At 55.6% G+C, this 22,823-nt stretch overlaps 1 protein-coding gene across 2 annotated transcripts in view; it reads left to right on the top strand.

Moving 5' to 3' along the window:
* The window catches only part of UNC5A (unc-5 netrin receptor A), a 62,101-nt gene that overhangs the window by 29,993 nt on the left and 9,285 nt on the right, over nt 1-22,823 (top strand). For both annotated transcript variants that reach the window (XM_043595147.1, XM_043595065.1), the window contains exons 2-5: nt 16,310-16,531; nt 21,690-21,833; nt 22,097-22,200; nt 22,347-22,527. In XM_043595147.1, the coding sequence (XP_043451082.1) occupies nt 16,310-16,531; nt 21,690-21,833; nt 22,097-22,200; nt 22,347-22,527 (651 nt within the window). The remainder of the gene's footprint in view (nt 1-16,309; nt 16,532-21,689; nt 21,834-22,096; nt 22,201-22,346; nt 22,528-22,823) is intronic.

Raw genomic sequence — 22,823 nt, 5'->3', positions numbered from 1 at the left:
CACCAGATATGTCCTGACTCAGATTCTTTACTTCTGCTATTCCCTCGGACTAGAATACCCCTCTCCGCTGCCCCCTCCAGGCCCCTACCTTTCCCCCAAGGCAAGTGCATCCCACCCACCCCCCCCCCTCCGCCCCGTCCCCGTCCCTGCAGCAGGGCACACCCACTGCCCCACTGCATTCCTCCCCTGCCCGATGGTGAACACCCCAGAAGCCCTCTCTGCAGCGGAGGGCTCAGTGCCCAGCACCGAGCAGGTCCTGTAGAAACTTACTCATCCCTTCGCTCAGAAAGAGGTAGTGAGGGCCTCTAATGTTCAAGACCCTGTTCCAGGTGAATGAGACAGCCAAGCTGTCCATTTCTTGAGCTGCACTTCTAGTTCCAGGCAGATGGACAACACACACGTCCAACAGGGAACCTATCCCAGAGTGCCAGGGGCACTATCTGAGATGGGGTGCTCAGGGAAAGCCTCTCTGAGGAAGTGACCTGAGCCGAGATCTGGACAATGAGGGTGAGCTACAGCATCAAGTAAGAACCGCATCCCGGGCAGAGGGAACAGCAGGTACAATGGCCCCAAAGCAGGACTGAGCTCAGAGTGCTGGGAGAACAGGTAAGCAGCCGGGTGTTAGATGGTGATTAGGGAGGACAGTGGCCCATGGCATCTGAAGGGACAGGAGAAAAAGGAACAGGAGAGGCAGAGCCAGCAGCTTTCCAGACAGTGCTGTTTGCATGGGGAGCTGACCATTTGGAGTGGCCACACTGGATGGCCAAGAGGAAACATCCTGCAGAGACAGGCCCGAAGGTCCTGCGGTGGGGATTTTGGAGTCTTCTGCCCTGAGGTCCTTATTGAAGCCTGCCATTCTCCAAGAGCAAGGAGAAAGCTGATCAGAGGTCCAGGAGAAAGGGAAGATCTTCAGAAGAGCCCTAAAGGCAGAGGCCAGGAAGAGCTCCTGAATCAGATAGAGGAGTCATTGGCAAATGGAGAAAGGGTTTCAGTGGAGAGGTGGAGGAGGAAGCCAGATTGTTGTGGCTGAGTCAGGAACAGGATGGAGGACAGAACTAGGCCCTGAGGGCCAGAGAGAGAAGAGACCTAGGCTGGAGAGGGGAAAAGGGTTAAACAAGAATTTTTCTTGTCCTTAAGGGAGGAGAGTTGAGCATCCTTGGAGACCCTTGGGCCTTTGAGGCATTTTACATAGCTCAGTAACCCTGCCTCCAGGAAGCCTTCCTGGATGCCTCAGATCAAGCCCTGGATACCTCAGATCAAGGTGTTCTCAGACCACCAGTGCTTCTCTGACAGAATTCTGACTATGGGTTATAATCATGGACTTACTGCTCTGACACCTAGCCAATGCCCGTCTCCCATAAGTGAGTGAGCTCCTGAGAGAGGGGCCTGGGTTTTTCCCTCCATGGTAAATTCAGGCCATTACCCAGGACCAGGCAGGGCCTGGGGATGCCCGGGAGGGCAGCACATTCGTGGTGTGGAGGCTCCAGAGGGAGCCAAGACTGCTGGCTGGTGAATTGGCCCAGAAGGAGGTCATGCTGACCTTGAAGCCAGCAGGCCTGTGGGCTGTGAGCACATCTCAGCAGGGCCTGGAGGGGAAGCAGGGTGGATGCAAACGCTACACAAGTGCGCACCCCACTCCCACCTGCACCCCACCCACACCCAGCCCCGTGTCCCCTCCCGGCCCCCCATCCCCTCATGCTCCATTCATGCAGCTCAAATGGCAGCACCCGCATACAGGTTCAGGGGCAGATGAAGGTCTGCCTTGTGTACATCAAGCTGAAGTTGGGCTCTAAGCGTGTGCACACAACAGAGGACCAGGCCCTGGTTGGGTCTTTGCTGGGTGAAACCTCCCCATTCACACCCAGCACCTTTCTCTGGGATGGGGTTTGGGAGAGGGGCACCGTGCACCCCAGGGACTGACCTGCTTGCTGTCCCAGCCGGTCCAAGCAGGAGAGCTGGTGTGTGTGGACCAGCATGCTGACCCATGAGTCTTCTTCCAGGGCCCCCCTTGGGTGCGGGCCCCCACCAGGGAACAGGAGCTGAGGTGGGAGACCCTCAGCAGCCTTTAGCTTCCCTCAATTCATTAAGACCTGTAAATTTCTCATTAATATACTTAAAGTTCGTTTTAAGGGGAACAAGCGCAGAGATAATTGATAATAAACCCTCAGTTAATGCCCTCGGTTTACTGTATGTAATTTATATCTGCAGATAGCGTCTCTCACTCCCAATTACCCATTTAGCTGTGGCGATAACAGCAGTTCAATCAGACCGATACCAACTTTTATATATTCCAGCCTGAGAGCAATAAATACCCACACAGGGAGACTCGCTGGGCCCACTGTATTTTTTTTTATTAAGATTTAAATATTCATGCAATTATTAGTGATTTATTAAGAGCTAATGACCCCTTCAAGAGGCTCTAAATCTTCACCCACAGAGGCCCCTGCCCTCCCCTCCCCCTTTGCCCCTATCTCTCCTTATTGCCCCCCACCCCCAACCAGAGAAATGATGACATCATAGCATCACCCATGTTTCCATGGCTATGGCAGACAGGTGAGGTGGAGGTCAAGGACCAAGGTCAGGCCCAGGGAGGGGCTGGGCTTCATGAGGGTGGAGGCTTTCTCTCCCTTCCCAACGAGACCTGGAGGACTCGATGATGAGGAGGCTGCCCACGAGTCCCTCCACACCCCCCCACTGACCTGCAGCCTCCTCCAGGCTGGTTTCCAGGAGCACGCCCTTCCCACCTCATTCTGGCATTAGTGTAGCTCCACCCACTCCCAACCCTCCCCCATATCCCTCCTACCCTCACACTTGTCTGAGTCTTCCCATCCCTTTAGGGGAAAGAGTAGGCCAGCTTCTCTCTCTCCTGCTGTCCTTCCCTTCCTATCTTTCATTTTTAAATGCTCCACCCTGATTGCATCGAGGATGAGAGAGTGTGCAGGGATCTGGGGTTTGGGGACGTGAGGCCCAGAGAGGGCAGTGGCTTGCCTCAGGCTGCGCAGCAAGGCCCAGGCCACCAGTCTCTCCTTCCTCCATGTTCACTCATACCCTCTCCCCTATCTTCCTCTAGTCCTCACCCCCTCCTCCCCCGAAAGACCTCATAGCCCATTAAAGGGGCAGGAAAGATAATGAACAAACCAGGAAAACATGAAATCAATATTAGGAGAAAAAAGTACGGCTGCCATTAAGTAAAATAAACAAGCTGGTAATTATTTGGACAGCGGGTAATTAAAATGGGGTGAGGGCTCATTACTGTCTCATCAGGGGTATGATGGGCGCAGTCAGACACCCTCTTCCCAGCTGGAAGTTCACAGCCAGGCTGGGCTCCTACCCACCCAGAATTGGGGGGGGGGGTCGTCGCAGGGGGTTTCCTCTGTGGATGGCTGCCCCAGTTCTACCTGTGTCTCTGTCTTCAGCAGCCTTCTCTGGCTCTCCGGGGGTCAGAATCTGACGACCAGACCCAAGGCAAGCAAGGCAGGGCAGCCCCTAACCTGCTGTTGGCCCCTCCTGACCCCCTCTGCTTTCCCAAGCGGAGAGCATCTCTCCGCCCTTTCTGCAACCCTCGGCCTCTAGGAAAGGGGCAGTGCCTGCAGGCCTCAAGCAAGGGAGGATGCGTGTGCCCACAATTAAATCCCAGCCACCTGGGGTGCTAGACAGATGACTCTTGCTGCCCAGAACTTGGGGGGACTTCCTTCAGGAGGCCATGATGAGGAGAGATCCTAGGGAGGAGGCAGGATGGTGGGGTGCCGGCAAGGGTGGGAAGAGTCAGGGAGGAGCAGGATACCAGAGGGGCAGAGCAGTGACTGGGAGGGGGGGGAGGCTGACCCTGCTGTGACCCCGGTTCTTAGATCTGTAAAGTTGGAGGAGACCTTGGACATCATCCAGTCTATCTTTGGCCGGCCAACTTGCTTGGCCCACAAGGTGTTTAAATGTTTAAATTAGTTGTCAACATTTTAAAACAGGAAATTTCACATAAAAATGGATTTCCAGCTTCTCTTCAAAGAAAGTGTAGTAGCAGCTGGCTGGGTTGCACTGACCCCTTGGACGGGCATCTTTACTGTTCACTTCTGGCTCCCACCCGGCCCCTGAAGACACCTGAGTTTGCCACCCGTGACCCTTCCAAGGCTCAGAGGGGCAGTGACCTGCCCAGGGCTTCATAGCCTTGTTGAGGACTGGAGACCCAGTCTTTTGATGCCCAACTGAGGTCTCTGTGCCCTGCTCTCAGCAAGTATGTGCATTGGGCCGGTCACTGGCAGGGATGTAAATGACATGGTTCCCAGCCCAGAGCTTGAAGCCAGTAAGGGGGATGCTTCACCTCAACCCAGTTACTGACCCCCAGCTTGCCAGTCCCTGAGGTGGACACTGCTGAGAAGAGGTGGCTCACATCTGTGCGCGCACTTAAGGGTGCACGGTCCGATGGAAGAAGCAGCCGCTGCACAAGCAGCCTGTGTCAGTCGATAATGCTCTCCCAGCCAGGAAGCCAGAGGAGCAAGCCATGCATCTCCACCGCAGAGAGGAGCTGGAGGGTGGGGGGTGTCAAGAGAAGGTGACACCTTCGAATTATGAATTGACAGGGCTGGTGAGCATTGCGAGTGAGTGGGGTGCCCTGCGGGTGCAGGGGGATGTCGGAGTGAGGGCAAGGGTCCAAGTGTGCAGTGAGAGGGGATTGTGGACTCACTGAGCTGGCTGCAGGGTGTGGGTTTGTGCCCAGGATGAGGCTGCTGCATTGGGTGGGGTGGGGTTATGACCTTTACCCTGTGGTCAGTGGGAACTATTTCAGGGGGTTGAAGTGTGGGATCAGATTTTCTTTCTAGAAATAGCACTGTGTGGTGTAGTTGAGGATGGCACTGAAGCCAGGAGGTGGTCATGGGAAGGCAAGTTTGGGGCACCCTCAGGGGGTGGGGGCCTGAGGAGTTGGGTAGCCATAAATGGAGAGAGGAAGGAGTGGGTGGAAGAAAGCCTGGGGTGGCACTCAGGGGGCTAGAAGAGGTCAGGGAGCAAGAGGGCCTGGTGGCTCTAAGACTCCTACCGAGGTTCCTTGGGGGTGTAGCCCTGCTGACTAAGAGCAATGCTTAAGGGCAGAAGGTTTGGAGGAGCCCCTGAGCCTGACTTGGGACATGCCTGGTGTGAGGTTCTGGGGGACATCCAGACGCAGGGAAAGCTGTCAGCAGTGAGTGGGGCTAGGGAGCCTAGTTGGGGAGCCATGGTCAGGAGGCTGGTGGGAAGCCATGGGAGCAGAAGCCCCAAGAGAGGGCAGAGCACAGGTGGGCAAGCCACATGGATGGGGAGCAGAGGAGGAGCTGGGTTGGGGGCTCAGATACCACTGCTGCTGGGAGCAGCTGGATCTGGACTGGATTTTCCTGTGGGTCCCTTATGAAGAGAAGTCCAGATGGACTCAGCTGCTAAGAATGGGGTCACAGGATGGCTGACGACCTGTGGCCACAGGGTTTTCATCCTGGTGACAGCATTGGCCACCGCAGCCAGATTTAGCCCGAAGGACGATAGGCGGTGCTGTTATACGTGTGTGTGTGTACAAGGCTCAGTGTGTGTGTACCCATGAATGCCAGAGCACGAGGCATGGCCAATATGATTCTGGAACACTGTGTGCCTAGGACTTCCTAGGTGGGGCTGTGGCCACTGGCCACTCCTTGGGTCAAGGACTCGAGTCTGTCTTGGGCACTACTGTGTGGCCTGTGCCTAACACGGTGCCTGGTGCATTGCGCCCAGCACATATTTGGTGAATGCACATGTCCTGATTAAGAGCTTAGGGTGCTACAGCCATCTGGCCTGGGTAGGAACCCATCACTCACTACTGACTTCACCTCTCTTTGCCTTGGTTTCATTGCCTGGAAGTTGGAGATTTAAAATAGTTCTTTGCCAGGGCGCCTGGGTGGCTCAGTTGGTTGAGGATCCAACTCTTGATCTCAGCTCAAGTCTTGATCTCAGAGTTGTGAGTTCAAGCCCTGTGTTGGGCTCCATGCTGGGTGTGAAGCCTACTTAAAAATAAGTAAATAAATAAATAAAAATAGTTAATAGTTCTTTGCCTCCTAGAATTATCATGAGGGTTAGATAAGAAAATCCATGTTGTGCTAAGACTGTGTATGTGCATGTGTGAGTGAGTGTGTGCGCGCACGTGCACATGTGTGTGGGTGGGCATTTGTTGGCTGTGGTTGTGGGTCGTATCTCCCACTGGCCAAGGGCACTTCTCTGTGCGGCCATCCTCTGGTCTCTGAGCTCTGTCCAGGGGCTGAAATTGCCCTGCCCTGTCCGGTGCACACTATGCAGAGCCAGGCTAGGGAGCTAATTGCTGCTCCTGCACCACCCCTGGCCCCCACTCTGGCCAGGCTGGCATTAAACCAGTGAGATATGAAATGCCACCATATCTGGGACAGGGTCTTTAATTAAATTAATTGCCAGCAACATTGTAAAAATGCTGATGGGGTCATAAACGGCGCATCGCTGATGCCATTCATCATTTCCTCAGACTTGCTGGGGCCTCACCTGGGCTGGGGGTGGGACTGGGCATGCAGGGCTGAGCCACTGGGGAGCTCTGCAGCCACCAGGGCCTCTGGCAGGTGGGCTGGCTGGTGGCAGGAAGACCAAGGGAGAGGGGAATGGGAGTGGGTGGGGCTCCTTGTTTTCAGTGTGGAATAATTGCACAATTCTTAACTGAGCCTGGATGGTTACCTGGAGAAGGGCATGGATGGAAATGGAGAATGGTGACTCAGGAGCTAGCCGGGGCCGGGGAGGGAGGGGAAAGGGGGGGGGCATCCTTCAGCTTGCTGGCCAGAGTTATCCTCAGAGTTATCCTGCTGGCAGTGTGAGAATCTGACCCAGCCTGGCCACTGATAGCCGAGTGACCTTGAGCCAGTCCTTCCCCTCTCTGAGCCCCAGTTTCCTCATTGGGAAAACAGGTAAACCCCCATCCTGCCTGCCTGCCCAGACCCCTCCTGGACTCCCTCCCAGAGATCCCGTTATGCCAGGGATCCCGTTATGTCTCTTCCAGCTAGGGCCGCCGTAGGCCCTGGTAGGGCTCAGAGCTTGTATGCTGACCTCCCGCTGAGCAGTGGTGAGGAGGCTGGGCCAGCGCCCACCACCCACCCCTGCCAAGTGAAAGGTGGAGGAGGCCTGCCACAGACACACACACACACACACACACACACACACACACACACACAAACCCACACACATACACACCTACCACCCCAACCAGAAGCACTCCCACAGCAACACACACTCCACCACCAGAAGATTCCATAGTAAGAGAAAGCCTTCTTCCCTAGTTCTCTCTGGGCTATGCGACCACATAATTACCCTGGATTCCATTCTATTTAATTGCAGCTTATTAAATTCTAACCAGCCAATTATCAGCCACAATTACAGCTTAATTCAGGGACACAATAGCTATTTTATCGTTTGTTAATCAAATGCTTATTTAGGCCTCAGCTTTATTAACTATTTCTCTGGCCCAAAGCAAGGCCCTGTGGCAGGAAGGGGCACTAGGAAGAGGCCCCTGGGAGCCCGTCCCCCCCCATCACAGCACTCCCTCCCTTGGCATCCCAGTAGTTTCTAAGTCCCCTTCCTGGGTGTGTCTGGGGGACCTTAGTGATGGCAGCAGTGTGACACTAAGCGTGAGCACTGGATAGAGTTGGAAGACCTGAGTTTGTTTGTTCCTGAATTCAGCACATGTTTATCAAGCACCTATTATGTATTGGGCCCTGGGCTGGGTTCTGGTACTACAGCAGAGAACCTGACAAGTGTGGTCCGTGCTCTCATGAGACATTTCAGGGAAGGGGACATGAACAATAACCAGCAGGCAAGTTTACAAACAGGATGACTTCAGACAACAGTGAGCGCTGTGAGGGAAGTAGACTGGGAAAGAGATAGGAGGCTCGGAGGGGCTGCTTCAGAAACAGTAACTTGAAGGAGGTAACACTGGAGCTGAGACCTGAGGGATTCAAGGGGGCAGCTGTAGAAGAGCAAGGGGCAGTGTGTTGCAGGTGGAAGAAAGAGCAAGTGCAAAGGCCCTGTGGTGAGATAAGCTTGGAGGGTTTGAGAAACAGAGAGGGTCAGCATGGTCACAGAGTGAGTAGAGGATGTGAGGTGGACAGGGCCAGACCCTGGTCCAGTAAATGCCCAGAGCCCCTGCCCTGTGCCCGGCCTGGGCTGGGAGTTGTCGAGAACCCACACAGCCCTTTGTCGCTGGATGACTTTACGGAAGTCCTGAGCTCGCATTCCCTGTCTGTAAGATGAGGGGCCAGCAGCAAGCACCTGAGTACAGCCACCAGATGACAAGCCCGGTGTGCGGCAGCCGTGGACAGCGTGGCCTGGCCACACTAGGCATGAGTGTCCTCTGAACTGGTGAAGTGGCACCGTCCCCCACTCCTACCTGCTTTGTTCTTTGCAGTTCAGCCCGTCTGCATGTCCTCCTTGTGGCGCCGGTGTCTGTCCTTGTGACCAGGCCCCTGGAGCCCGTTGGGGAAGAGGGTGACTTTCCTCCAATCTTGGGGAGGTGGCTGCTGCTTCTGTGGCACCTTCACGCATTCATTGCCATGGAAACTGGAGTGCCGCGCAAGCGTGTGAGTGTGGGTTGGGGTAACAGCCCCCCACCCTGCTACTTCTACCTCGTGCACACTCCTAGACCGGAGAGACTGCAGCTGTGTCCTCCCCCGTTCACTGACCACGTACGCACTGGGGCAAAAGAGCCTGGCCCCAGACCTGTCTCTGCCCTCCAGGAAGTCCTTGCTATTGGGTGCGAGAAGCAGCAGCCAGGGGGACAGATGATTGAGGGATGGGCCAAGGGGCAGAAAAGGGAAAAAAGAGGGGCATGGGTGGGCACCTCAAGACCCCAGGCAGGGTGGTACTAACCCATCTCAACCTGGTGCAGGGTCAGCATGAAGTGGCCCAAATGAGGAAACTGAGGCTTAAGAAACAGCAGCAGGGAGGTCTGCAGCAGTCAAATGAGCCCCCAAAGCAGCTGACAGGCAGCACAGAGGTTTTTTACATGTTGGATTTGGAAGAATTCTGGGGCACATACCTCAGCTTGCTTTCGCCCTGTGGCACCCCATTGTCACCTCCAGGCAGGTCCGTGTGTCCGAGTTGCTGCCTGGAACCACAGGGCTCTTGGTGTCGCTCCCAGATCTGTCACCTCGGGGCCTCTGGCCCACCATTCCTCCATTCCCCCTACCTCCTGCAGCTGTCTCTGCATCTCTGACAGCAAGTGCAGTTTGTCCCTGCTTATCAGAGCCTCCTGGTGAAGCTCCCTCATCATAGAATTGCCTATGTTTAAAAAATAATAACTCACGAAGCAATCTCAGGCTGCGAAGGTACAAATGGGCAGGAGAGCAAAAATCCCCATTCCCCTGCACGTATGCACCCCTCAGTGCCCCACCGCTGTGGCCCTGGCCCCTGGCTCCCTGCCTTCCCTGGGTGCTGCCCATGTTCTCTGCCTCCCTGGGTTCCAGCACTCATGCTTCTGAAATCAAGTTCCCTTTCCATTCATTTCTTTGGTTGATTGATTGATTGATTGATTGACTGGAGGGCAAGCAGAGCTGGCTTCCCATCAGATTTGAGTGTGTGCCCTCCACTTTCAGCCCTCCTTTCTGGGCTCTGGTCCCATTCAAGGGAATGATGTTCACCACACGTTCAACAAACACCTGCTGGGCACTTGCTATGTGTCAGATCCTGGCCGGCTCGGGGGATGTGCAAAGGATGTCACCATTCAGTCCCCGTCCTGAAGGTGCTGACATTGGAGAGACAGACTCACAAATGGTGACAATATGAGGTTTAAGATGGTGGGCAAGTTCAGCTGAGCTGTGGGAGGTCAGGGGAAGTGTGGCCCACTCTGTGTGAGTGTCAGAGAAAGCTTCCCAAGGGAGGAGGTTACTTGAACAGGCCTTGAAGGACGAGTAGAAGTCACCCGGGCATATAGACCTACGAAGCCTTCAGGACTGGCCCAGAAGAAAGAGAGGTTCTCTTTCTAGCAGTCCAATCCAAATCCCAGAGTCCCATCTGTTCAGGTGGGGTGATCTGCCTATCTGCGAACCAGGCAGCATCGTATGCCTATTTCTGGGGCCAGATAAGGGCTCAGCCTACCCGGACTGAATGAGCACATGGCCTGAGTGGGGTGGAGGGAGCATCCTCTACAGAAAACCAGGTACTCTTAGCCAGAAGGGGAGGGAGGCAGAGCCTGGAACACAATGTGCACAAGCCCTTGAGGGACTACAAACAGTCAAGATGCCATCCCACGGAGCACACTTGGAGGGAGGCCCTAGAGGCAAGGCCAAGTGGGCAGCTCAGGCCCTGGGCCAACTCGGCCTCCAGTGCCAGGTGAAGGGTGTGGTGCGTTAGCCTGTGGCGCTCTCTTCTCTCCACCTGGGCCTATAGAATGGGAACACCCAAGCCCCAGGGGGACCTACCAAATGCAAATCTCCAGGCAAGGCATTCTGAGAACAGAAGCGCCCGGGGCCCAGGCGTCAGGGGGCTCAATGCTGGGTGAATTGCCAGGAAAATTTCAGCCTGGAGAAAGAGAAAGCTGCCAGGCCCCAGCTCCTTCCTCTACCCCATATCAAATCCAGAACATTTCTCAGAGTAGACAAAGCAGGGGCTTGTGGGTCTGACCACCAGGACTGTCAGGGAAAGCGTGCGAGGATGAAAGGAGCAAGTGGCAGCAGGGGCAAGGCTGCGTTTGGGACGTACTGCTCCCATCTCCCAGCTGAATGAGGCCAGGTGACACCCTGCCCCCTCCCCTCCTCCCCCCTCCCCAGGGACTGAGCCTTTGCTCAGAAAATCCAGTTCATTAATAGCTTGATTAATCACACCTCATATTTTCATGGTGCTTTTAAAAATAAAACATTTGAAAGCACTTTCACACCTACCCTGGGCCTCAGAGTTACACGGGCAGGTCTTATCATCCCAGACTGCAAGTGAGAAAGGGGGGCTCAGACTCTGAGTAGCAGCAAGTTGGCGTGTGGCCGTGCAGGAGCCCTCTCCCTGCCCACACCTCTGCCTGTGGGCCACTCTGCACAATATCTGGGTCTCCCTGCAGGACAAGAGTGAAGTGGCCACCCTTGGCAGGTCTTCTGAAATTCAAGGGGGAAGAAGGGGTAGTCATGCAGTCACTCAACAAATACTCCATCAGTATGCTGGGCTCCTGCTCCAGGCAAACACATGGCGTGCCAACCATCCTGAATGTACCCTGGAGGGAGGCTCAGGGGACAGGGTGAGCACTGGGGCAAGTGACAAAGAGTATGGATCTAGAAAGGTGTCCCAGCGGAAATGGTACATTTGCTGAAACTTGAAGACTGGGTGGGAGTTCCCAGATGCACCTCGTGAGGCAGGTCTACCATGGTCCACTCTATTGGACACGTCCTCATCCATCTTCCCACTGCCACTCCTGCCTCCCTCCACCTGTTCATGCAGGAAGATCTCATCATTCCCTTGCACACAGAGCCCATTGGGGATCTGCCAGTAAGTGAAAGAGGGTTTTTTTATGGTAATTTTTTTATTTTTATTTTTTATTTTTAAAAATTTACATCCAAATTAATTAGCATATAGTGAAACAATGATTTCAGGAGTAGACTCCTTAATGCCCCTTACCCATTTAGCCCATTCCCCCTCCCACGACCCCTCCAGTAACCCTCAGTGTGGTCTCCATATTGATGAGTCTCTTCTGTTTTGTCCCCCTCCCTGTTTTTGTATTATTTTTGTTTCCCTTCCCTTATGTTCATCTGTCTTGTCTCTTAAAAGTCCTCATATGAGTGAAGTCATATGATTTTTGTCTTTCTCTAATTTCACTTAACATAATACCCTCCAGTTCCATCCACGTAGTTGCAAATGGCAAGATTTCATTCTTTTTGATTGCCGAGTAATACTCCACTGCATATATATGCCACGTCTTTATCCATTCATCCATCAAGGGACATTTGGGCTCTTTCCATACTTTGGCTGTTGTTGATAGTGCTGCTATAAACATGGGGGTGCGTGTGTCCCTTCAAAACAGCATACCTGTATCCCGTGGATAAATACCTAGTAGTGCAATGGCTGGGTTGTAGGGTAGTTCTATTTTTAGTTTTTTGAGGAACCTCCATACTGTTTTCCAGAGTGGCTGCACCAGCTTGCATTCCCAATGAAAGTTTTTTTTTAAGTTTATTCATTTATTTTGAGAGAGAGAGAGAGAGAGAGAGAGGGAGAGAGAATGAGTGGGGGAGGGGCAGAGAGAGAGGGAGAGAGAAACACCCACACAGGCTCCACACTCCACACTGAGCCCAACGAGGGGCTCAGTCTCACAGATCATGAGATCATGACATGGGCCAAAATCAAGAGTCAGCCACTTAACTGAGCCACCCAGGCACCCCTGAAAGAGGTTTTCTAACTGGATTCCAGTAGGGCAGCTGGGTCATGTCCTCTGCAAGTAAGAGGTCCTTGGCTGGGGCACGGTAAACAGAGCCTCTGCAGAATTGAAGGCTTGGGTTCAGGGTATGCCAGGGCCATATAGTCAGTGGGACGTGCACCTGCCAGCCCTCCTGCAGCCCCTGTGTGTCCATCCTGGCAGAGCCATTCATCCATGCTTATTGCTTCAACAGCCCCAAAGGAAGCAGCCAAAGGCACCCCACTCTGAGTCCCTAGTTGCTAATGCCTGCACTAGGCGCCTTGAGCTGAGTGGCAGGGATCAGGGATGGATAGGCTGGCTGAAGACAAAGGCCTTAGCCACCCACATGTTTCTCTTGCAGTAAGAGTTACAGCACCAGTGAGGACAGGCCATAGATGCAGAGAGGGCAAAATGATATTGTGGTTTCCTGGGAGAGTGAGGTGGGAACCCCTCTTTCCAGAGGAAGCGACAACGGAGCTGGGCCCTGAGGAGAAGGTAGGAAAGTGCTGGCAAAGGAGGGAGGAGGGGTGTTTGAGACAGAGAAGACTGTGGGCCGAGACCTGGAGGTGGTGAGGGAGGTGCCTAGGAGGGATCAATAGGTGTCTCTGCACAGAAAGGCTGGTGAGTTGTCTGTGCCAGAAGACTCAGGGATGTCAACCAAAAGCATTTGGCCTCATCCTGAAACAGCTGTGGGAGCCAGGCACACAATAGAAACTAGAAAAGGCAGGCCTGGGCTAGAGCAATAGGGAGTGGCGGGGACTGGGGCAAACTAGAGAGCTTGTGCCCTGTGGAAAAGGTCATAGATCATTTGGGCCTGAGCACGCACTGCTTGATGTTATTTTTCTTAGACAAGTACAGGATTCAGGTGAAAGAGAAAGTTGCTTACTCTAGTGGCCTGTGACATGGAGCGGGAGGGACCCAAGGCTCATGCACTGCCTTAGTTCAGGCAAGAGGCCTAACTGGGACAGTGAGGGGTCAGGTAGATCACAGGTGCTGACCACAGGGTGGAGGGCACATGGTGAGCTTCAGGGCCAGAGGAGGGGAGGCCAGCTCTGGCCACCTAGGAAACATCTAGTAGCTCCAAGAGGACATCCAATGGGGCCTGAATTTACCCCTACCTATGGCCTTAAGAGTGTCCTTGATAGAGGGCATAGCTGCAGCCTGGAGGGTGCCCCCTGGGTCCACCTAGTAAATGCCTCCCCTCAGGGTGAGGAGGGGAGGCCGCACCAGCGTGGCGTGACGGAGGCCCTGGAGAAGTGAGCTATGTCCCTTATTGGTCACAGTACATTTATTTTTCATTAGCAGTTAAATGCAGACATGAGGGATTGTGCTGGGTTCAGCGGGCAGCTGACGTGAGCAGTGCTTGGTGCCGCGATCAATAGGGAGGCTTGAGGGCCACTCACTGCCCATATCCCTGGCCGGGACCCCTGCCCACCCAGCCCCGAGCCAGTAGGCAGGCACGGGCCATTGCAGACCATTGCTTTGAGCCGCTGGGAGGTGATGCACAGGGAAGCCCTGAGCCTGCCACTGGGGGCTCCCATTCCCTGCTGGACCAGCCCCCTGTGGGCCCCACTCAGAGGTCAAGCTTGGCCATCCTCTGTGCAGCCCTGGGTCTGTGGAGATACTGTGTCTAGAGATGTCACTGGGCCTACCAGCTCCCCATTCAGGCCCATACTCAGGAGCCCATGCTCTCCTGCAGAGTCCTAATCTTAGGAGGCCTGAGCCTGACTCAGTCCTGCCCTTGGCTGGGTAACAGTGAAGAGCAAGTGTAACAACAGGAGAGTCATGAGGTGGCCACCGGACATTTTGTGAATCCAGGGCCCGAGCCTGGGGGTCTGAAGTGAGTGACTTTCCCCTGGGATCCCAGATTCCCCATCTGTAAGATGTCTAGATGGCTCCTCCCCTCCACCCCTCCACGTTCCTCAACCTCAAATAGACCCCCAGAGGGCACTGGCAGAGCCCCGAGGAGGTGTTGCAGGATGGGGCAGGATGGGGAAAGGTGAGCTTTGTTTTCCTCGCTGCAAGTGTGGTTCCGAGGCAGGTCGGCCTTCATCTTGGAGCTTGTACAGGGAAGTGCAAGGGCGGCTTCCAAAAAGAGTTCACAACAGGAAGAGATAAGCTGAGGAGAGGCCATGGTCTTGAGGGGGAGGTGGCAGATGATGGCCCTGCGGCAGATGCTGTCTTGCTGAGCCAGCAATGCCCTCCACCTCCCTGTGTCCCTCCCACACAAGGGCATGACTCCCCGCCCCCATCCTGAGGGCAAGGCATCTGAGGCTCTGTGCCTCAGTTTCCTCATCAGCCTTCAACCACGAAGACATTGCTATGAGTGCCTTTTCTCATTTCATTCTCACAACAGCCTAGGAATGGCGTGACCCATCTGGCAGGCAGGGAGACAGGCTGAGAGTGGGCCGGCATGCCTGAAGAAGTCACACCAGGCTTCAGCCTCTCAACGGGCATTCCCGTTCCCAGCTCACCTGAGCTGGCCCAGGACACCTACAGGACCAGGCGCGGATCCCCTCCCCAAAATCAATCTTGGGGTGGAGGGCAGACTCCCACCTTGGAAAGAGAGGGACCTTGTGCTAAACAGCAGAGAAAGGGCACTGGATGCCCTCTGGGCGGAGAAGGATCAAGGCCCAAGGAGCCAGGCCTCCTTGTGTTAGAAGCCCTTTGTGAGTTTTGGAGTGCTCTCCAAAAGGGTAGACTAGACAGTAGAGAACCCAAGAGGTAGACCACATGAGGCCCTTCCAGACTCTCCCGAGGGGCAGACAGGACCTCAGTGTCACAGATGACAAAACGGCTATCTCACCCAAGGTCACCTCTAGCAAGGAGCAGAGCTGGTCTCTGAAGCCCATGTTCTTCCCTCTTTATGGCCAGAGGCCACTGTTGGTTGTCAGGGTGGCTTGTGGGGGAAATCATAGTAGCCCTGAGGGAAACCAGGCTTTTGAGGGCCTATTTGGCGGGCACCTGGCTGGAGGCGGAGGGCACCCCCACTCCGTCCTCCCACTGCCTCCCAATTCACCCTTCTCTACCCTCCCAGGGTCCTGCTGGCCCAACAGACCGTCAGACTGCCTGGCGGAGGGCGGGGGGAGGGGTGGGGAGGTTACCTCCACCAAAGCCTCAGAGCCAATTACCTGTGTAATTAGCAACAAATGACTTGTGGGATGGTTGTGGTTTTCAGTTAAAATTAGAAGGAAGCCCAGATTCAGGTCTCCTTGAAGGGGTGGGACATGGCCTAGGTCCCTCAGGCTCCCAGACACACTCTCCTGGCTCCCACCCTGCCTGGGCCCAGCCAGCAGTCCAGGCTCTCCCCCCACCCTGGGGCCTCTCCTGTCGCACTGCCACCAGCACCAGCACCAGCCCCCTCCGCCATGTCTCCCCTCATAGCTGCCCCCTCCCCTCCTTCATTCACATGCTATTTTCTGAGCGCCTCCTACTTACCAGAATGGAGATGAGCCCAGAAGTGGCCCTGGAGGCAGCCAGGGCAAGAGAGGAAGGGACCCTACCCTCCCCCACCCTGGGCTGCCCACCTGCTCTGCCAGGGTCCTCTCCGTCCCTCTGGCTTTCTCTGGACCTCCGAGGGTGGTGGGCTGCCTCACCAGATCCCTGAACTTCTACCAGAGTAATAATGAGCCCTAACTGCTGCTCTGTGTGGAGGGCATCCTAAGGGCTGGGACTTCTGCCCTTGTCTCATTTCATCTCTCTATAGTCTTCAGAAGTGGGTGGGATTCCCCCATTTTACAGAGGGGACGCTGAGGCTCAGGGGAGCATTCGGTAGCCTAGATTGCTGGGCTGGAAGTGGCAGCCTGGCCTCACTCTCCTCCCATCAGTCACACCCGCTGCCTTCCCATGGCCCAGCCTCAGCACCTATATGGGCACGTAGCCCCCAAGGGCCCTGAAAGGCTGGCCCCGGCTCACCTTCCCTCTTTGCCCCTGCTGCAGGTGCCCAACAGAGTGCCACGGTGGCCAACCCAGTACCCGGCGCCAACCCAGACCTGCTTCCTCACTTCCTGGTGGAGCCCGAGGATGTATACATCGTCAAGAACAAGCCGGTGCTGCTGGTGTGCAAGGCCATGCCTGCCACGCAGATCTTCTTCAAGTGCAACGGGGAGTGGGTACGCCAGGTGGACCATGTGATAGAGCGCAGCACGGACGACAGCAGCGGTGAGGCCAGGCTGGGGGGGCCAGGCAGGGCCAGTTAACGGGGAAGCGAGTCTCAGCCTCAGAAAAAATGGAGGCCCAGAATGGGGCTTGCAGTTACCCCTGGCTGCACACCTGTGAGCAGGACAGGATATAACCAACTCTGGCCACCACCCCAAGCCCCCAGAAGGGGCAGGATTCCCATACATACCTCACACCCCCTATATATACACCGAGGCCTTCTCCAGGAGACCCCACCCTCACCAGAACTCACCACCTGGGAAGTGGGTTAGTGAGTAAAAGGGAAGCCCCCCACAAATGCCCCAGGAGGCTATGGTTGGAGAGGCAGATGCCCACCACTGCATCTGAGCCTGGTCTGGGCCACGGGCAGCCTGGCGAGAAGTGCCAGCAAAGAGAGTTTGGAGGGAGTAGGTCCCAGATAATGAGGACGTGACACTCTGATCTCTGTGCCCCCATTCATTCTTCACACATTCCCTGAGCCCCCACTTTCATGCTGGGGACACAGCCACCACCTACAGAGAGCCCCGGCCCCTGCAGAGAGGTGGGCAGCATGGGGACCTCTCAGTGAGTTCTGGGGGCTATGGCAGCAAGAGGAAAGCATGACTGAGGCTTCTCAGGGGAGGTGACATGGAAACAAAAGGGTTATGAGAGCTGGTCAGGGAAAGAACAGGGGAACAGCATTCTAGGAAAGGGGCTCAGCAGGAGCAAAGGCTTTGGGTCAGAGAGGTGGGCATACTGGTCAGGGTCAGGAGGGAGGGTATGAGGTGTGCATAGGTAACAGTGGTACCATCTGGGAGACTCACATCTCGGGCTCTGGAGTGAGGTCACAGTCCTGTGGGATTTCAGAATGCCAAGTGAGGTGGCCAGAGCTATGAGTGACACTTGGGGCCCATGGGGGTGGGGGTGCTGATGGAAGGGGCAGACGCAGAGACGCTAAGGAGAGGGAACCAGTGAGACTGAGCTGAGACATGGGGGGAGGGGTTCCAGAGACAGAGGGCAGACTCAAGAAGTGCCCTTTCTGTGGGACACCCCATTCCCTGCCTTAGGCAGCAGGCAGCCAATGGGGATTGGGCAGAGAGCCTTTGTTTGGGGTCCAGCACTCTCCAAGAGCAGGCCTAGTGGAGCTGACTATAGCCTCTCCTCCTCCTCACTGTTTGGACCCCAAATAAGTCCATTTCCTCTTCCTTCACCTTGGTACTTTGTGAAGCCCCCACACATGAGGAGCCCCTCAGGTTGAGTCCCGAGACATAGCACGCATCCTGTGGGGGTACAGCCACCAGAGTGAAGCCAGAGCAGCAGTGCAGATGAAGACAGGCAGGCCATGCCCAGGACAACTCACACAGATGTCAAGGCAGGCAAGAGACCCCAGACCTAGAGGGGTGCCCCATGCCACCAGGCAGGAGGGTCTGGGTATTCCAGAGAAGATTCCAGAGGATACTTTCTAAGCATGAATCTTAAAACCTCCTGGAACAAGCAGTTCCGAGGCCAAAGGACCAGAGGTGCAAATGCAGGAATGGTAGCCGGCCTGCGGAGACCCCGGTACGGGCAGAAAGAGTGGGCCTGGGGGGCAGGCAGCAGAACATAGGGTTGTGACTGCACTAGAACTCTGTGGAAAGTTGGTGCTGGGAAGAGGGAGACTAAAGGAAGGGGTCCTGCCTAGGAGAACTTGGAAGCTCTCACAATAATGGGGATGTGAGCAAATGAGCCCTGAGTTTTGGCAGAGGGTGATTTAGTCCTCAGAACCAACCTGTCATGTTACAGATGGCTCTGACTCATCCAGGGCCCCAAAAGGGCTCCAAACAAGCATTCTGGTCCCTAGAAGCCACACCTGACTTTCCCCTATAAGACTCAGCAGGGGCTGGTCTCCTTCCCACCAAGCATCAGCTCCCCAGTCAATGATTCCTGCCCAGGCCCTTGAGCTCTGCAGTGCCCTGGCCTCCACACAGCTGCTGCCTGCAGCTGTTTTTCTTGCAGTCCTCAGAGGTTAACTGAGGACCTGCACTGTGCCAGGCCTAGGTTAGCCCCCAAGATGATCCCCCACCTTCAGACCCCAGCAGAGGTACCAGAAACCTCCCTGGCCCTGCAGCTTTAGGACCTGGTGGCAGTGTCTGCCTCCCCTCACTGGGCCTCAGTTTCCTCATCTGTAAAATGGGGTAGGGGGGCTGGTAGGTTGGTGGGGGAAGCCATGAGATCTCATGCACCCTGTATGAGCCCGGCTCCAGGCCTTTCCTCTCTCCCTACTCCACACCCAGGGCCCAGCACCACTTTGAGTCCTCCCACTGCTGTGGCAGATCCCCCAGGGAAAGGACAGGTGAGGAGGAGGAGGAAGCTACAGTCGGAGACCTGCCTTCCTGCATCGTTCAGGGCCTGTCTAGAACTCCTTAGAAGGCTCTAGGCCAGCCTCCTGCTGCTCCCAGCCTCTCCTTCCAGGTGTCCCCACACACCCCTCCTTGTCTCCTACCATCAGGAATTCTGGAATCCATGTCTTGGCTGAGACCCAGGTTAATGCCTGCATAGCAGTCATAGGCTGGGTCACACATGCCAAGAGCCTCCACCCCAGAGTCCCCAAGAGTCTGCTCTGGTCTTGCTCCCTTCAAACCAGGCAGAGAGCAGAGCTCATGGGGACGTATTTGCCCATAATCACTGGGGCCCTCTCCTGCCCTGAGCATCCATACTCAAGCCTCCCATGGCCAGCATATCCAAATTTGTATTGATCTTGTTGATTTTTCAACCCAGAGTGATTGAGTGCTTTGAGAAGAGATAAGCTCACAAACAGATGTCACTGCAGTGGGCAATGGTGTCATGCAGACACGGAGACCAAAGACCCTGCCCCAGGAATGTTCTGTGGTCAGGCAGGTATGGTAGAGTCATAGGTCAGCACAGATCCTTAGCCCCACCCATTCCTGTGTGGGTAGCTGGGTGGACACCTCAGGAGACAGCACCCCTGTCTTCCCCTGACTTGTCCCCAGTTCCCATCCAGAAAGCCAGGAGGAGAGACCAAGCCTGAAAACCCTCAAACCCAAACCTGCTGATGCTATAAAAGCCCCAGATCTGTGAAGCCAAGCATTGTGCGTTAAACAAGCTGGTTATTAGAAGCAGATTGGCGAGAACATGAGAACCTAAGCCCAAACTTGGCCTCAGAGCCCCAACCCCACCCCGCTAACCCTCCACCTCCCAAAAATACTCAGCACACCCACACTGGGGCCTCCCCATGTGCCCACAGCATTCACACACCCACTCACACCCCACACACTCTGGGGCCAGCAGGGACCATGCATCCTTTCTCTCCTGGCATCTGCTTGGTGACCTGCAGGGAGGAAGGCACTGTCTTCACATCCAGAACCAGCAGGACAGGGTCTGGGTCTGGATCTCCCCCTAGGTCCACCAGCTTCCTGGAGCATGTGGTGCTTGAGGCCACTGCCTGGATCTGGGACATCGTGGACAAACTTGGCCCTCCTTCATGGCAGCAGGAAGGAGATGAGGGGGTGGCAGTGGCAGGACAGAGAGGGGAGGAGATGGGGAGAAAGAAATAGGAGTGCTTAAATTTAGTGCCGTTCTCCCCAGACTGAGTTTCCTGAGCTCCCACCACCACCATGGGGGATGGAACAGTCCATCCATCCATAGACCTGTCCACTCAGGAAATGTACCCAGTTCAGAATGTTCTGGAAGTCTCTCACCATTAACCCCCGAAGCTTAGAGCAGGAGGGCCCTGTCTCCACCCCCAAGTGTATGCACAGCTCCTTCTCAGATGCCCCAAGACTCCAGTGTGCTTGACAGGTAGCTGGAGCCCAGGGTCCTTCTACTATACACACACCCTATGAGGGACCCCCAGTTCTCAGCCTCACCCTACCCCCAGAGAATGCACACATCCTTCGCCTTAGAGAGAAGGGGTGCCAGGCAGTGCCCAGAACAGAGGGAGCTCAGCCATGATGACCTTGGCCAGAGGTCTCCTGTGAGAACTTGCTAGGGGCAGGGGCAAGTGAGAAAAATCTGGGGGCCCAGTGTGGGAGCTGGAGAGACTCATGAGGAGGGGTGTGGGCAGAGGTCAGAGAAAGACATGTTAGAGAAATTAAGGGGGAAAACAGCCTCCCGGCCTGTCTGCTCAGCTGGGCTGCTGCTCTCCCTGCAATGCAGCCCTAATTGAATTTCTCTGTTAACAATGGAAACACGTTGGTTGCCCGGCCTCTCTCCCTCTTTCTGATAAGCCAATGACCCGAGGGAAATTGGGGTCAGGAGGAGGAGAAATTGGAAACAGTCTTTTTTTCACTCCTGGGGACACTGGTTTTGGCCAAGGGCCAGGGGCCCAAAGGACGGCAGGCATTCCGTCCCTTCTGGGTCCTCAGAGGATCTGGGCCCCCCCTGGGGCGCCCAGGTATGGCAGAGGACAGGGGGGCTGAGTCTGTCTTTCAGAGGGGTCTCTTCAGCCCAGCCCAGTTGGGGCAGAGAGGGTCCCAGATACTCATCACTAGCCAGCTTCACCTTTGCAGACTGCCCCCTCACCCTCACCAGTGTTTTTCTCTTGATATGGGCAAGTCACTGCCTCTCTAAGCCTCTGTTTCCTTATCCATGGAGTGGGAGCAATGCCGACCAAGGGAGTAGATTGAAGAAAATAAGCTAGCATGTGGGAAACCCTGGCTAAGCCCCAGGGGTCTATTATCATACTACATAATCGCTGTAATTATATTGTTAATAGCTGTTACTATATTATTACATGTCAGGATCTACCTGCTAACCCCAGGGAGGTGAACCAGATCCTTCTTCACCTTTTTTTTTTTTTTTAAATACACAAAAGCCCCAGGGCTCTCCTATCTACCTCACCCTTTCTGCCTTGGGTCCTTGAAGGCCAGTCCCTGTAGCCCAAAGCTCCTCTGTGCTGTTGTCTCTGAAACAACAGGAAGCCCATTTAGAGACATTTCTGTGACTCCAGGGAGACAGGCCTGGGGTAAAAAAGTATAATGAATGGAGGAGCTAAGGACTGGCTCCTGGCTTTCAGGAGATATAAATAGAGTACCCCCTGGGGCTCCCCCAGAGTTCCCTCCAGGCTGCTCCTTCTGAGCAGAGTGGCCATGGTGGTGTAGGGACCCCACACATCTGGACAGCAAGAACCGTGTGAGGCTTGGCATGACTAGGACCCTGGCTACCCACCTCTCCTGCCCCCCAGGGCTGCCCGCCATGGAGGTCCGCATCAATGTCTCGAGGCAGCAGGTGGAAAAGGTGTTTGGGCTGGAGGAGTACTGGTGCCAGTGTGTGGCGTGGAGCTCCTCGGGCACCACCAAGAGTCAGAAGGCCTACATCCGCATTGCCTGTGAGTCCAGAGCCTAGCCCTTGGTCAGGGGTGGCCAGAGGGTATCACTAGGGGGAAGAGTCTGGTCAGAAAAACCTCAGGGCCTGCCTTGATGGGTGGAGAAATGCCTCTGCACACGGCCCAGCCACCCCCATGTTCCCCCTGGTCACTTGGCACTTTCTCCTGCCACGTGCCACAGCCCCTGCGGGACCAGGGCACAGGGCCAGTCAGGTGAAGCTGTCATGAGGCACTCAGGCTGGAGGACACTCTTGTTCTTCTCCCAGATTTGCGCAAGAACTTCGAGCAGGAGCCGCTGGCCAAGGAGGTGTCCCTGGAGCAGGGCATCGTGCTACCCTGCCGCCCACCAGAGGGCATCCCCCCGGCTGAGGTGAGAGGGGCTCTGGTGCCCGCTCCGCAGGTGGGTAGGGCTCCCAGGTCTCAGGTCCTGCCTGCCCTGATGCCCCCAGGGGTTGCTCTCGCTCCAGGTAGGGCCAGCATGGGCGGGCAGTGCAGTGGCGTGGCTCCCTCCCCCAGGTGGAGTGGCTCCGGAACGAGGACCTGGTGGACCCGTCCCTGGACCCCAATGTGTACATCACAAGGGAACACAGCCTGGTGGTGCGACAGGCCCGCCTGGCCGACACGGCCAACTACACCTGCGTGGCCAAGAACATCGTAGCGCGTCGCCGCAGCGCCTCGGCTGCTGTCATCGTCTACGGTGGGCCCCAGCGCTGGTGGGGCAGAGGGGCTCCCGGGCATAGGGATATGGGGTGATGACATGTTGGTGGCTCCCCATGGAGCCAGGGCCCAGTGGACCAGGCCATGGCCTCACTGGGAAGGACAGGGAGAGGGCTTGCTGTGGCTGTCTGGGAGCCGAGGGGCATGCCTGGGCAGAGTTGTGGGACAGGTGGTAGTCCTCTGTGGCTGGACCATCCCTTGGCTTACCTGTGGGCCAGGGACATCGTGCAGATGGAGATGAGGGCACAGGATGGGAGTCTAGAAAAAGTGACAGAC

The sequence above is a fragment of the Prionailurus bengalensis genome, chromosome A1 (assembly GCF_016509475.1).
Source record: "Prionailurus bengalensis isolate Pbe53 chromosome A1, Fcat_Pben_1.1_paternal_pri, whole genome shotgun sequence".
In the NCBI taxonomy this organism is placed as follows: domain Eukaryota; kingdom Metazoa; phylum Chordata; class Mammalia; order Carnivora; family Felidae; genus Prionailurus; species Prionailurus bengalensis.
Note: the sequence above shows the minus strand (reverse complement) of the source record. Positions and strands in the feature narration are given on the sequence as shown.